The 14,284-nt window shown below is 41.6% G+C and overlaps 1 protein-coding gene across 1 annotated transcript in view; it reads left to right on the top strand.

Moving 5' to 3' along the window:
* The window catches only part of LOC117411213 (kinesin-like protein KIF6), a 133,478-nt gene that overhangs the window by 42,334 nt on the left and 76,860 nt on the right, over window positions 1–14,284 (top strand). The window contains exons 12-13 of the mRNA XM_059025959.1: window positions 3,840–3,949; window positions 6,804–6,909. Coding sequence (XP_058881942.1) covers window positions 3,840–3,949; window positions 6,804–6,909 — 216 coding nt within the window. The remainder of the gene's footprint in view (window positions 1–3,839; window positions 3,950–6,803; window positions 6,910–14,284) is intronic.

The following is a 14,284-nucleotide window of genomic DNA, read 5'->3' as shown; positions in this document are numbered from 1 at the left end:
ATGTGAACCCCCGCTAATATATAGTTACTGACTCACTGAGACACCCAGCACTCAAGAATACAGAATGCTTGTTTGCTTGAGGTTTCATTCTTGCCATTACCTGGCATTGTTTACAAGGTTTTTCAACAGCTAGTTTATAGAAGTCAGCATCTATGAATGTATCCCCCCATCCCCCCCCGGATCATAAACAAGTTTCCCAAACTAATGACCTAGAGCCCAAACAGAGGAGCCTCCACAGGTTACAAACACTCACAGTGAAGCAATTTCTCAGAGCTGACCAAACAGGCTGATTAGCGCATACCTGCAACCCAAAGACTGTACTTTTAGAGCCAGACAGAGAAAATGTTTTTGAATTTGGTGTAAAGTTCTTGCAGGCTTGTCTGGCCAGAGAAAATGTGCAGGGCAGGTGGAATTTGGAGCTGCGTGTTTGTTTAGAGTCGGTCAATTAAGAGAAATTTAATTAAAAAATAAGGTTTGAATAACAAGCCAGTTGTGTAGCTGTAGCTAAAAAGAAAGAACGCTGCGGGGAAATGGAATGTAGCCTATTTGAATTCAGTATTTTGACAATTTATTCAAGTTGGAATTTGGACCTGTATGTTTCTGTCCTTGGGATTGACTTGAAGGTGATTTAAATCAGACGTGTTCCCTTCTGTCAGCAGGTTGAGATCAAAACATTTTTATTTCGGACTGGTAGAACGCTATCTGTTTCCTAAGGAGCATCCAATGCAAGTGGCACGAGAGTCGATTTTTAAATCTCCAACTGCATAAAGAAAATATGTCAGCAATGCCGGTTCTAAGCCTGTCAGGGAAATGATGGAGGTTGGCGGGTTAATTTATAAAAAGCAATTATATAAAAACATGGTAGATACAGATGATCTTTGACATTTGTGTATTGTCCGATTTCAGACTGGAGTGGAGACTGCTGCTAGAACCGGCTACAGCTAAGATTTAGTTTTAGAGACTGGTTTTGATGGAATGTGGCATAACACCAGGATTGACACCCCTAGTTTTCTTTGATAGTTCATTGAGCTATTTTAATATCCACAAAGTAGACAGGAAGCTTTTACCATACTGGTATATAAGTAATACTCTGGCCCTGGCTGAACTTGATATTCACAGGAGGAATACCGCCCCAAAACTGCCCCATGTCCAGCTTGGCTAAGCTTCTTAAACTTGATGAGTTGCATCTGCAAAAGAATAATAATAAATTCTGCTCATTAAAAGAAGGATATGGTTTAACATGAAGTCAAGGAGAACATCTGCACACACGCACAGTCCATAGGCTCTGGCCAAAGCCTTCCAGCAGACTTCATAACCAGGGAGACAGAGCTGTGCGGACATGTGCTGCACAAGGACACGTTGACTTCATCTGTCATCAGACATGTGGAAGGCGGCTGTGTCTGGCAGTGCTGCTAATTACCATCTTGAAGGCAGTCACATGCATGATTGATTTCTATTCTGGAACAACAACTTCCATTGGCTTTGTGACTCCAGTTTAGTCAGGTTTATATTTGTGCTTCAGGGTTTCCATTATAGAGTGATTTCTTTTTACGGAAGTGGCTACAAATATTGCATCATCATGCATTTAAAATGCGTAGACCAGTAAACCTTCCTTATTAGATTACTCTCTAAGTTGTAGTGATTAAAAGTTGTTAGATAATAGTGGTGTGCAGGGAACCCATTACTCATATGAATACGTGTTCCCGAATTTTACTTGGAGTAAGTGAAGCCATCTTGAGGCAGGGAATGTAATTTAAAAGTTTAAAAAAGTGGTCAAAATGTAAAATAAATAAAAATAAAACAATACACACACCTTACGTAAACAGTTGTAGCAACACATGGGAACATGGAACACAATAAAATAAAAAGGTCCTTATGTACCCTTTAACCTCAAGCAAAAGTCTCTTTTTAAAATAATAATAACAGTAATAACGTTGCAGTGTTGCCCTTTTTGCAGCACAAAGTAAGACAAAATAAAATTGACCACAAATGCAAAAAGGGTGAAACTGGCAAAGAAAGTGTGGATTGCAAAAAAAGGCTTCTTCCTTGCATTGCACCATAATGCCTTATAAAATGTGTAAAAATGTAATTGCCAATGGTTTTTTTCATGTATGTTTTAAAAAGGTATTTTTTCTGTTTTCAGAAAGTAGCATTTTAGCAGTTTTGCCCTATTAGCAGGTAAGTATCATGGGGTATATGAAAAAGCCAAGATAGTAACATGCAGTGCCTGTGCTGTGTATCATCTGACCTTGAGTGTTTAGTGTCTTGGTGTTAGTGTGTTTGGAATGTTTATTCAGAGATCTGTTTGAGGCTGAATTTTAGCACCACCCTGCTGATGTTTTATGAACTGGGTACCTGCCAATAACTGGTGTCTACTAAAGTCCACTGTCCTAGCATGCTGTTCAGTTTTTATTTTATGTCCTGTCTTCGTTTATGGCAGATGGAGAGTTACAGATCAAATTGATTGGAAAGTTTGAATTAAACTAGACCAGTTGGAGTACTGGGTGGGTGTCTGTTTTAATTTGGCAGGTACTCTTTATGTTTTTTCCTTCATGAACCAACTTGTATTTTAACCCGGTACTACTTGAATACTGTCATTCACTGGCCTTTATTATTCATTTATTTTCTTGAATATAGGGTGAGGGACACTCACTGGCTAGATTCAGGCACAGTGCAGGCAGGTGCCAAGAAATCTTTCTCTTCTAGCTCTGTGAGCAATCACACCTCAGTCATAACCAAACACCCCCTGCCATTAGGTCTTGGACCTCAAAGACCTCTGAATTGTTTGATGGACTAATCATCTTCAGAAGGCATAAAAGGCTAGTTAATTAGCTAGCTGCTCCACCTACCGTTGGCCCCCCGTCCTTCACTCTGATTACATGACTGAACTATCTCTACTACACCCAGTGATACCCATATATATGCCCATGCTAACCATAAATATATACACTAGTGCCATTTGCTGGTCGGACTAATTCTGACATGGCAAGACTGCACCTTGCAGCTCTCACTTCAGATCCCATTTATTAAGTTCTTATTTATGTACCAGTCTCGGTTTATGCAATGTACAGAAAAAACAACTGGCACTTTCACTACAGATCACATTCATATGGGTATAGTAATTGAAGTTTTAACATGTATTTGTCAGGAAATGGGGTGAATTTTACTTGGTGATGCTGAATACTTTTAATTTAGTTGGATTTAGTTGGATTTTGTTTTAGATAAATATTGCCCTCAGTATTTATGCCTATATTGGTGAGTCATATTGTATTACTATTATTATTGAGTTACATTCACTAATCAGAATGGACTTTGGTTTAAGCACATTATTCATGCACATGTTGGGGTGCCTAAAGAGGATCATTTAAAGGTCTCTATTTTATATAACACAATGTCACTGGCTTCTACTACTCCGCAGTATGTGTTTTTCCTCAATTCCTGATCCTCATTTTTCCAAAAATCTAAAATCTAAAGATGGTTGTAATGTAATGTTTTCCCTAAGTAGTTTACCACACTGTATACAGCCAACATGATGGCTATGTGCAGGTAGTCCTTTTTGGTGAAAAGCCTAAGATAAAGCTAGATACTGAAGATAGACTGCTAGATATTTAACAGTGACTGATTGCTCTTCTGAACCTCGGCCAGAGGAAACGGGTTCCCGGTGGTTTGAATTCATAAAGCTTCCCTCAATCTATTCTTAAGCACTGTAATAAATTTGAAGCATTTGCTTTTAATCTGCGTGACGATGGCAGCGTAATCTGCCAGACTTTCTGAGCATGGAGCTGAATGGGAGGGAGAGGGAGGGACCTGACTCCAGCCGCACTTTTCTGTCTTTTCAGATGATCACCCAACTGAAGAGAGAGAGAGAGATCCAGGCACTGAAGGACAAATTCGCCATGGTGACCAGAGAGCAGAGAACTGACCAACTCACAGCTCCAAAAGTAATACTGCTTTGATTTATTTAGTTGTAGTCCTGACTCTTATGGTAATTAGGTATCCATGGGGACTTATTCCAATGTAGAAACCACAATGCCATCACAAGCCTTAGTGCCCCCTACTGATGCTATTAGCTGAGAGCCTCCACCTGTGCCAGCATGTGGTGTTTTGTTGTTGTTTTGTTATTTTGGGTCTCCGTGGCACAAGCACGTAGCCTTTTTTTGCAGGGAGTTTTACTCCTGCGAGATGGACATCTCTGGCTATGGCTTTATCTAATAGAACCTTGCCTAGGATACTTTAAAGAATGTAGAGGAAACCAGGTTTATTTAAAGTGTATAGAAATTGTCACATTGACATTTTTACTTGTGTCTAGAGAACCACATGTCCTATTGTTATCAAATGTGGTTACAACTGGGATGGAACATTTATTACCCATTAGACCTACCCTTGTTTGCTAACTACCTTGGTACCCCCCTTTAAAAAAATAGGCAACCCAAATGTCATCCATTTACTACGGATACAGAATGACTGTGATACCTGTCTCGACGGTCATCATTGCAGAAAGGGGTTAGGGTTACTGTGTGTTTACGTTACTCGTGCATTATTATAGCTTCTCCAACTTGGTTGAGAACCCCACTGTAATAGGCTTCATATGCAGTACAAGATACATGAAATTACATATAAATTCCAGCGCAGTAGATTGGAGAATCACTGGATCTGATTCTGATTCTTTCTGGATCTGGGTCTTTTGAAACTCAGACAAAATATATGTGAAAAAAGGCAAACCAGCTTCAAAAAGCAAAAGCAGAGTTCTGCACCTTTTAAATTCACATTTACAAACCAGTGTGGGAACAGGGACTACTCAACGGTTTGGCTGTCCTTTTAAAATATGATTTAATCCCCAAACCATGGAGGTATGCATCTCCTTTCCTGCTTCTGCCACCACAAAGGAAGCACATCCTTTCCACTTTAACTTGAGTGCTGGACATGTTTTCTACAGAAGGTATGGTGTATCCTCCAAAAATACTATCTCTCAAGGAAAAAATTGCTCCCGGTTTCCCAAATGGCTAATGCAAACCTGTTTTTCTTGTTTTGATTCCCCATCACAACCCTCCCACACACAAGGTCCGAATGCCAGTTGGAGCTCAGTGGGAGAAATTGGGAAATGCTGCCTTGGCAAGTGAGAGCATTGATTGCTTTACCTTCATTCCAGAGTTCATTTCCCTGTACTTTCTCTGAAAGATTCCTGCAGTGTTTTTAGTGCACTTTCAGGGCTATTTTTTGAGAAGCCCAGTACGCTGCTATACAGTAAAAATGAGAACAGAAGTATTTGTAATGCTTGCAGTGTTTTATTTCTTTTCACTCTCATTACTTGGAAACTGTACTGTATCACAGGTAATTACTGAATGTAAAGTAGGGAATACTTGTGACCAGTATGTGATGAATGGGTCAGGGGCAACCACAATCCAAACCAGTCATTCACCTGGGGCTGCAATTATGTTTTGTAACACAGATTGAGCTGTTTATATGTTGGTGTGAAGGAGAACCACACGTCCTGTGCTGTGTGGCTGCAGGCCCAGCCTAAACTGAAGATAAACAAAGAAAACAGCAAGATTCCTGGCGGTCTTGTGATTTGAGCAGCCCTGGTCAACCCAACCACTTATCACCTGCAGAGTCAAGCCGGGGGGGTTGGGCAGATACAGTCACACTGTATCTGCCCAAACTGACAGCCGGCACTCTGCTGAGATGATTAGCCTGCAGACAAACAGGAAAGTGTCAGTGATTTCCAGCGATTAAGTGCTCGGTCTGGACCCCCTGCCATTCCTCAGTCTGTTATTAACTACGGCATGCAGGATGGATCCAGAGGTTGGAAAATGAATCGAAGTTAGCTGGGATTGCTGGTGTATACCAATGTTATACAGCAGGACTGCCCAATGGATTTTTCTAGGGCCCTACTGTACAGTATGTGGCTTAATGAACTCCCCATTATGGTTCTTTTGATTTAGAAGTGGAGTATCCCATTCGTGGCAATCAGTAGTCTTTGGTAGAAGCAAGTACAGTCAAAATGCAGCAAAAATTATGTTTAAACATGAAACATGTTTAATGAGCACAAACATACTGAAGCGCTGTCTAAGTGCAGTTTGGTTAAACCTTATATTTTACCACAGTAACTGATTGGTAATCTGTGGTTCACTGCTGTAAATGTTACCACGCCTACCAGGATACCAGGGCCTTTCCCTATAGGGACCCACCGTTCCTCTCCTCTTTGCTATGATTCAGTCAGCTAATAAACTAAACCTGTTGTAACTTAAAGTCTTTATTTTTTTCTGTAAATAATATGTATATGTATTGTATAGCTCTTTAAGAACTCCCTGGTCATCGGTAAGGCTCTTTTAACCAAAAAGGTTGGCCAGCTCTGGTATACTGTACGTATTGTTCACAAAGCTGGTCCCTGGAATTGATGACCTGCATGCCTCATAAAAAGTTTTGAGAATACCTTTCTGAACTTTTCATAGTTGTTTTAAAATGTATTCCAAGGGCAAAGTAAATAATATAATAACTGAGTGGCATCTGTATTTTCATTGCCAGCTTAATGATACAGTATGTGGCTGACAGTACAAAATTTGATCAAATGAGATATAACACAGAGAATTCTCTGTTTCACTGAAAAGGGGTGACACACATCTAGTGTGCCACTCTTCCATTTCCCATGACTGGAGACTGCAGATTCCTTCTATATTTCAGATGGTGTTGCTTGAGCACCAGCGAAGCATACAAAGCTAGCCTAAGGATGCAGCGTTTATTAAAAACGTGTCTCGCTTTCCTCTTGGTGGTGAATGGTCAGTGTTTCCCCCGCTGTGTTTCAGACTGGAGGAGAGAATGGAGGCGTTCATGGAGGACTCTGACCCTGACGCTGCTCTGGATGTGGGTGCTGTCATGTGTAAGATCCAGCACTGCTTCCATAAGCGGAAAGTGAATTCAGCATATGTCTGTCACGGTGACGGGTCACTAAATGTTTTACCAGTCACAACACTCATTCCTTTCACTTAACAGCCTTGTTTTCATTTTTTAATGAAGCATAAAATGAAAGAGAATAATATATAACAATTTGTTTTCAAAAGTTGTTTAAATATTTCTTCTTATGTTTTAACATTCATATTTCACTTCATAATTTCAAGTTAAAAAATGTTACACAATAGTTCTTAGGTTAACTAAAAACTACAGGTATAATATCAGCATGAATGAAAGCATTTTGTAGTGAAAAGATAGGAGGGTGTGCAAACTTACATAAGACTAGACTGACATGCATGTGTCTAGACTAAAGAGAACATGTAAAAACCATACAAAAAAAATTCAATAAACTTGTGAGAGGGTGTGGGTGATTCACTGAAAACACAGGCGGCAAAAAAGCTTATTTGAAACGCTATTTCGGCGCACTGATTTATTTTCTTCACCAGATTGTATATTAATGAATCAACCTTCTTATAAATCATTTAGGACCTCATTGAAAGTGAGGGCCACTGCTCTACCAATCAAAACGGAGGACTTGTGGGCTCCCGAGTGGCGCATCCAGTAAAAGCACTCGCTAGAGTGCAGGATGCGCTCTATAGCCTGGACGTCGCGAGTTCGAGTCCAGGCTATTCCACAGCCGACCGTGGACGGGAGCTTCCAGGGGGCGGCGCTCAATTGGCCGAGCGTCATCCGGGGGGAGGGAGGGTTAGGTCAGCCAGGGTGTCCTCAGCTCACCGTGCACCAGCGACCCCTGTAGTCTGGCCGGGCGCCTGCAGGCTTGCCTGTAAGCTGCCCAGAGCTGCGTTGTCCTCCGACGCTGTAGCTCTGAGGCGGCTGCACGGTGAGTTCGCAGTGTGTAAAGAAGCGGACGGCTGATGGCACACGCTTCGGAGGACAGCGTGTGTTCATCTTTGCCCCTCCCGAGTCAGCGCAGGGGTGGTAGCGGTGAGGTGAGCATAATAAAATAATTGGGCATTTCAAATTGGGGAGAAAATAATAAAAAAAAAACTAATTGGCAACGACTAAATTAAAAAAAAAACAAAAAAAAAACTGAGGACTTGTGTCGTGGCTTGAATACCGTCAACGGTAACTTTTGAGGCCATCCCAGTGCGTATCCAGGGGGAACACACACAGTTCTTTTAGCACTCTCAGGTGTTGGAAAACTAAGTACAAAACAGAAGGCAATAGAAAACAAACACTGTTAAACAAACTACAAACAAAAGGTGCTGCTGCACGCAGCGTCCCACAACCTTCACTATTCTGTGAGGCTTGGGTTTCCGTGATACTCTACTATTCCCTCGCTATCACTCACGGGGTTGCCCAGGATTCCCCAGCTAACTAAATAACGTCCCTTTGGGTACGTGATTGGATACTCAGATTTGTTGCGGCTGACTTCTTCAGCCAGGCTTGCTTGCCTCTTTACTTACTCCTGATCTTGGTTGTCTTTTGCTGTCTTTTTCTTTTATTTTTAATTCAGGTTTTCTGAACAGAGCTCCGCTGCTGGTTCTTCTAGAAAGGCCAGCCCAAAGGAACAGCAGAGTGTCATTTTTATTGGTCGACCATCCCCCAAAGACCCGCCTCTCGACCACTCAGAGAGAGAGCCATGCAACACACCTTCACCCACCCTCTGTGTCATTGCCATCTGGTGTCCATTCAGGGTATTTTTAGTAAAGAGAAATATGCCACCTAGTGGTTTTTGGAGGGATTTTTAACAAAATGCAGCAGACACATTTGTATAGGAAAATAGTTACCCTGGGCAACTGATTGGTATGGAGTGTTGCACTGTAGGATCCAAGCTCTTTAAACTATTGTACGCATCCTTATAAACTGTAGAGAGTTAATACATTGCTTAATTAAATCTCTAGTGCCCATTTTTATTTACAAGGGTCAGAGGTCTCAAGTGTACATGCCCACCGCAATATAGTAGCTGGTGAGATTTGTTTAAGTCTGAGTGAATGGCTGTTTATCTCACTTGGGGTTTGTTATTGGTCTGAGGCCAGACAGTCTCCCTACTGCAGTATTGTGTGACGTTCTTTCTGGAGATTTGTTTACATACATGCTAAACATGAACATACAGTCTGATTATGCAAGTTCAGTACATAGTGGTTTTGTGTCGTTAACCAGATAGCAAATCACGTTGACTTTATTTGGCCTTTTGCTCTGACACTAAAGCTATCATATAAGAAGCTATCATGTACAAATGACAGGAGGCCATAAGGCCTTTCAGTGCTTGTCCTAGTAGCTGATTGATCTCAGAACTTTGTTAAGTTGGGTCTTAAAGGATCCCATGATTCAACATCACCACTCAATGTGTAAAGATGTGTCTCCTACACACTGAGATGTGTCTATCTCCACTTAAAGTCCATGGCGGGGCCTGTGAGGTGCCCGTTGCAGGCACCTCACAGATTATAATGTGGGTTTTATAAAACTTTCGCAGGACTGCGACGTTGCTGATTGTGACTCAAATTTGCGACAGCCAGACAGCAACCGCAAGTAACAATTTTCATCACAAATCCTGTTTTAGGACCGCTCATACAGCTAGCTGACCGTCGATATGGCAGAGCAATCAAATATAAAAAAAGATTATATTAAAATAACATCACAATTAAAAAAAAAAAAAAGTACATGTGCTGTATTTTGTAATCTGTGCAGTTTAATAAATCAAGAAATTTGCCATAGATGGACCTCAAATACCAATTGTGTCCCCTGCTGTGAATGAACAGCTGTACATATGCAGGAAAGGTTTTAATTCCGTTAATATTCAAGCCATCTCATAGGCCAAAATGTCTGTGTTGGATGCTGTCATTTGATACCCTGGGAGTACAAACAGGAGTTTCATTTGGACAAATTGTGATATTGCCGATCACTTTGCCAGTAGAGATATTGGTGATGAGATATTGTGAGACAGTGGGTAAAATAATAATAATAATAATAATAATAATAATAATAATAATAATAATAATAATAATAATAATAATAATGCATTTTATTAACAAGTTCTGTAACTTAAAACAATGTATCTATTTTCATTATTGCTCACTAAAATCATGGATGGATAACAAAAGATGTGGTTACGTTAGATTAAAGTCAGCAGGAACAGCTTCGCTATCAGCCTTTTTTTTTTTTTTGCTTATCCCATGCCTCTCTCAATACCAGCAACAGCTACTTCACCAATTATATTTAGACAATTTTTTCCTCATTTGAGGTATTTTTCATCTCCCTTCTTTTTTGTTCTGCTCACTAGCTCTCTCCATTTCTTTCTGCTGTTCTCTGCTCCACCTGACAATATTTACTGCATCCATGACCATCTCACTTTTTTTCATGACACTTTTTTCTTTTCTTTGTGACTAAACTCTGACAATGCTAAATAGAACGGATTTGTGTTGACCTACCATTTCAACAATTGTATCAATTTATTCTTTCGAAAAATGTTTTTCAATGCAGATCGCAAAAGAATGATCACAAGTGACAGCACTTGCAATGTGTTTTATGAAACAATTGCAGCGATGACCTCTGCATCCTCGCAAGCACGTCACAATCGCAGAACTTTTATGAAATGGGCCCCATGGCTACAGGTATACATGGTCTAGTAGATAGCATCACAAAGCATGTGACCACATACTTTGCAGCTTAAGGGATTTTCTAATTTTACTTCCATCTTGGTCAGTCAATATATCTGGACAATTGTCGACTGGGGGTAAAGTTGAGAAGGTCTTGAGTGACCTACGACAAGCCTCCAGAGATAAAAAGGCTATTGCATTTTCCCCCACTTAACTATGCCTCCTGAAGTAAAGCGTATTTTCTTTTCTAACTTGTGTTCTACAGATCTTGGTCAGAGAGACAAGGTCCAGTCCATCCAGCATGGGGAGGGAAGACAAGCTCTCCTCCCTCCATCTCCCAGACAGCACTGTAGACATGGAGAGTGGCAGCACTCCTCAGATTAATAAACTTAAAGGACTGCTGCAGCAGAGAGACAGCAAGATCAGTGTCCTTCCAGTTCTCGTGGACTAATATTCTTATTATTCTTTACTTTATTATTATTCTTGGTTGATTTTTCGTACATGATTCGTAGTGAAGCTGTGTTTTACTTACCGTTCATTTTACATGTGATCATGGGCTTTTTTAGTCTGCTCATCTGGAGAGCAAATATTTCATGCTTTTTCAAGGTGTGCCAATCCAGCAGTTAGCCTCTATGACAATGCTACAAAAGTACTAATATACAAAACCATGAGAAAAATGAGTTTTACACCACAATTTATTTACCATTCCTATAGTATATTGTCACTTTGAGCTGATATTGCATGATCAGTCAATTGTAAAAGAACCTTGCAGACTTGCAGATTTGTCAAAACTGGTCTAATCGTCAATAATCTTTTCCAGGAGCGTATTAGTGTAACACATTTTAAATGCAGCTCAAGCCAATTCCAGACAGGTAATATTCAATCTGGTTTGGTTGCACCAGAAGCAGTGTCGGAAAGGAGTCCCATGCTGCTGGATCAGAGTATTGGAATGTCTTTTCACTCACACCTGGGGTAAATGCTGTCATTGGAGACTAATCAGAAGAACTTCTATAACTGAATGATCTCTAGTATGTTAGACAGTTAACACTGTTTTTTTCAGCTAATCCGGTTACAAATCAGAACAAAAATCCAGAAATGGCTTCTAAATCAATAATATTTAATTGGTGATGAATGTTAAAATATTGTACACTAGGGAGAGCACTCAATTCAAGTGCAACATTTTTTGTTTTAAATTCACCTATGTAATAATTACACATCCATCCCAAACATTTTTTAATCACGTGACTGCTTTGAAATGGACACAGCCTTCGCTCATGCTTTCTTCGCTCCTTCCCATTCTCAAGGACTTGTTGATTCAATCATCCTGAGCCTTACAACCTCTCTATTAACCCAGTTTTCAGCACAATCCCTGTTTAAAATATAAACCTCTCTCCTCCTGGCGATGACATCACAGAGCTACTGTAATGGGCTTTGATTTGCTCCATATGGCTGGTAGTCCCACTGCATGTAACCAGACTGTTAGCTCACAGTTTCTCGAGTTGCACCCAGCTTCGCTTCTCATAAAAAACCTTGTACTGATTGTTGACTGAGCGCCACAGTGTCCTGACATTTTGTGGCAGCATTTCAATGAAACAGACGTTGATAATAATAACCACTGCTGTCTTGTTAAAAGTCAGCTATCCTGTATAATTTCCCATTGTTAGAGTTGTAGTTGTACCGTTGTGTGTTTTTTTGGGCTGCTCTACCCAGCATGAGATCATTTCATCACTGATTTGAAAAGTTTGAGGAGCAGTGCTCTACCCATTAAATGAGCCTCAGTCTCCCTTCGCTTCCTACAGCCACAAGATCTACCTCATGTAAAACCATGAACGTGCCAACTATTAAATCTAATTTTGTTACAATTAAATGCTACCTCAAGGGCTTTTTCCAGTGTGCTATCTCATAAAACCAGGGGATCCACAGTAATCAGATTCTTTAAAATGTTATTATGAGTTTACAGTGTGCAAGGCCAGATGCGTTTTGCAGTTCCAACCAGCTTCTAATTTAAGATTTCCATTACACGAGAGTAGATGTTAAAACTTCATGCTGATTTGAACTCGGCTCTCGCCAAGATAAGCACCAACTAAGACGTAGCTTTACAGTAAACTAATGTGATCCATATGTGTCTCCATCCATTTGCGTTTCCTTCCATATGATGATGTAGATATCCTTCTGTCTGGTGTTAATGGCTGAAGTGTAATGCTGGCTCCAGGGATCAGCTTATTTTGCCTCCCTGGCGCATCAGCACACACAACGGCTGCGATGCTGGCTCCGGGGATCAACCACAGTGCTGCCTCCCCAGCGCATCAAGCATGACAACCGTCTGGATTGAGCTAAGTAGGGTACATCTTTGGGGTCTTCAAGTGGGCACCTTCCATCCTCAGTGTTTCGTCGACTAGCCCACGACACCTCAAGAGGGCTTGACGGTGATTCTGGCGTCCCAGCATCACCCCCCTCCGTCCCCCACTCAACTCAGCCCAGCTTACTTACCTGTACATCAGTGTTTCTTTCTTTCTATTGTGCTTGAGATCCCCAGCCAGAATCTTTCCATCTCAACCACAGCCAGTTGCTGCTCCTCTCTGCTGCTTCAGATAAGTTCTTCACTGTGCGACGCAACTCTTGGCCACTGAATCCGACGTCTCTGAGAAACCGGGTTGTAGAGTGTGCCACAAATCCTCGACAACCCACTTCCACTGGGTAAACCCGAACTCTCCATCCTCGCTGTTCCGCTTCAGTGGCTAGTTGAGCATACCGCAGTTTCTTCCTCTCATACGCCTCATCTACATCATCCTCCCATGGCACTGTTAACTCTACCAGGTGAACAAGGCATGCTGATCCAGACCACAAGACAATATCTGGTCGAAGGTTAGTGGTGGCAATCTCAGGTGGAAAAATAAGCCATTGACCAACATCTGCCAGCATTTTCCAGTCTCTAGCAGCTTCCAGTTGTCCTGGGCGAAGATTGGTTTTACTACCTTTTCTTGGTGGTTGCTCTCCTGGGCGGAGGAACGTTATCTTTTGTGTGTACTGTTTTGATGGAACAGGTGGCAACTTATTGGTCATGTTGCGCTTGTCTTCCAATGCTAAGGCCAAACATCGCAGCACCTGGTCATGGCGCCAAGTAAACCGTCCTTGGCTAAGAGCCACCTTACATCCTGTCAAAATGTGCCTTAATGTTGCAGGTGATGAACACAAAGGACATGAGGGATCCTCTCCTACCCAGAGGTTTAGGTTCTGTGGTGATGGGAGAACATCATATGTTGACCTGATGAGGAAACTGATCCTGCTCTGTTCCATTGACCATAGGTCTTGCCAGCCAATCTTGCACTGTTCCACACTCTCCCATCTCATCCATTCTCCCTGCTTGGCCTGGGAAATGGCCTTTATACACCTCATCCTCTTCTCCTGCTTTTGCACCTCGTTGACTACCAGCTTCCTCCTTTGAGCTGGGGCTGCCTTGTGCCATGTAGGAGGAGCTCAACTGATACCAAGACCCCCTCTTCCATGCTGAACTTGCCCCATGATATCACCAATTCGAAGGGCAGCCTTTGGATCTTCCACAGCTTTCTTTGCCGCCCACTTTCTTCCAGTTTTCAACACAGGTGCTGCCTCCCTTACGCATTTGTCGCGTGACTCTACTAATGTCATTTCCAGTCTGACCTTGGTGCACTTAAACTCCTCAGTTAGAGCGGAGACTGGTAGCTGCAGTATTCCTTTACCATAAAGTCCCTCTCTGCTGAGGCAGCGTGGAACTCCCAACCATTTCCTGATGTATG

The sequence above is a fragment of the Acipenser ruthenus genome, chromosome 6, assembly GCF_902713425.1.
Source record: "Acipenser ruthenus chromosome 6, fAciRut3.2 maternal haplotype, whole genome shotgun sequence".
Taxonomy (NCBI): domain Eukaryota; kingdom Metazoa; phylum Chordata; class Actinopteri; order Acipenseriformes; family Acipenseridae; genus Acipenser; species Acipenser ruthenus.
This window is presented reverse-complemented; position numbering and strand designations above follow the sequence as displayed.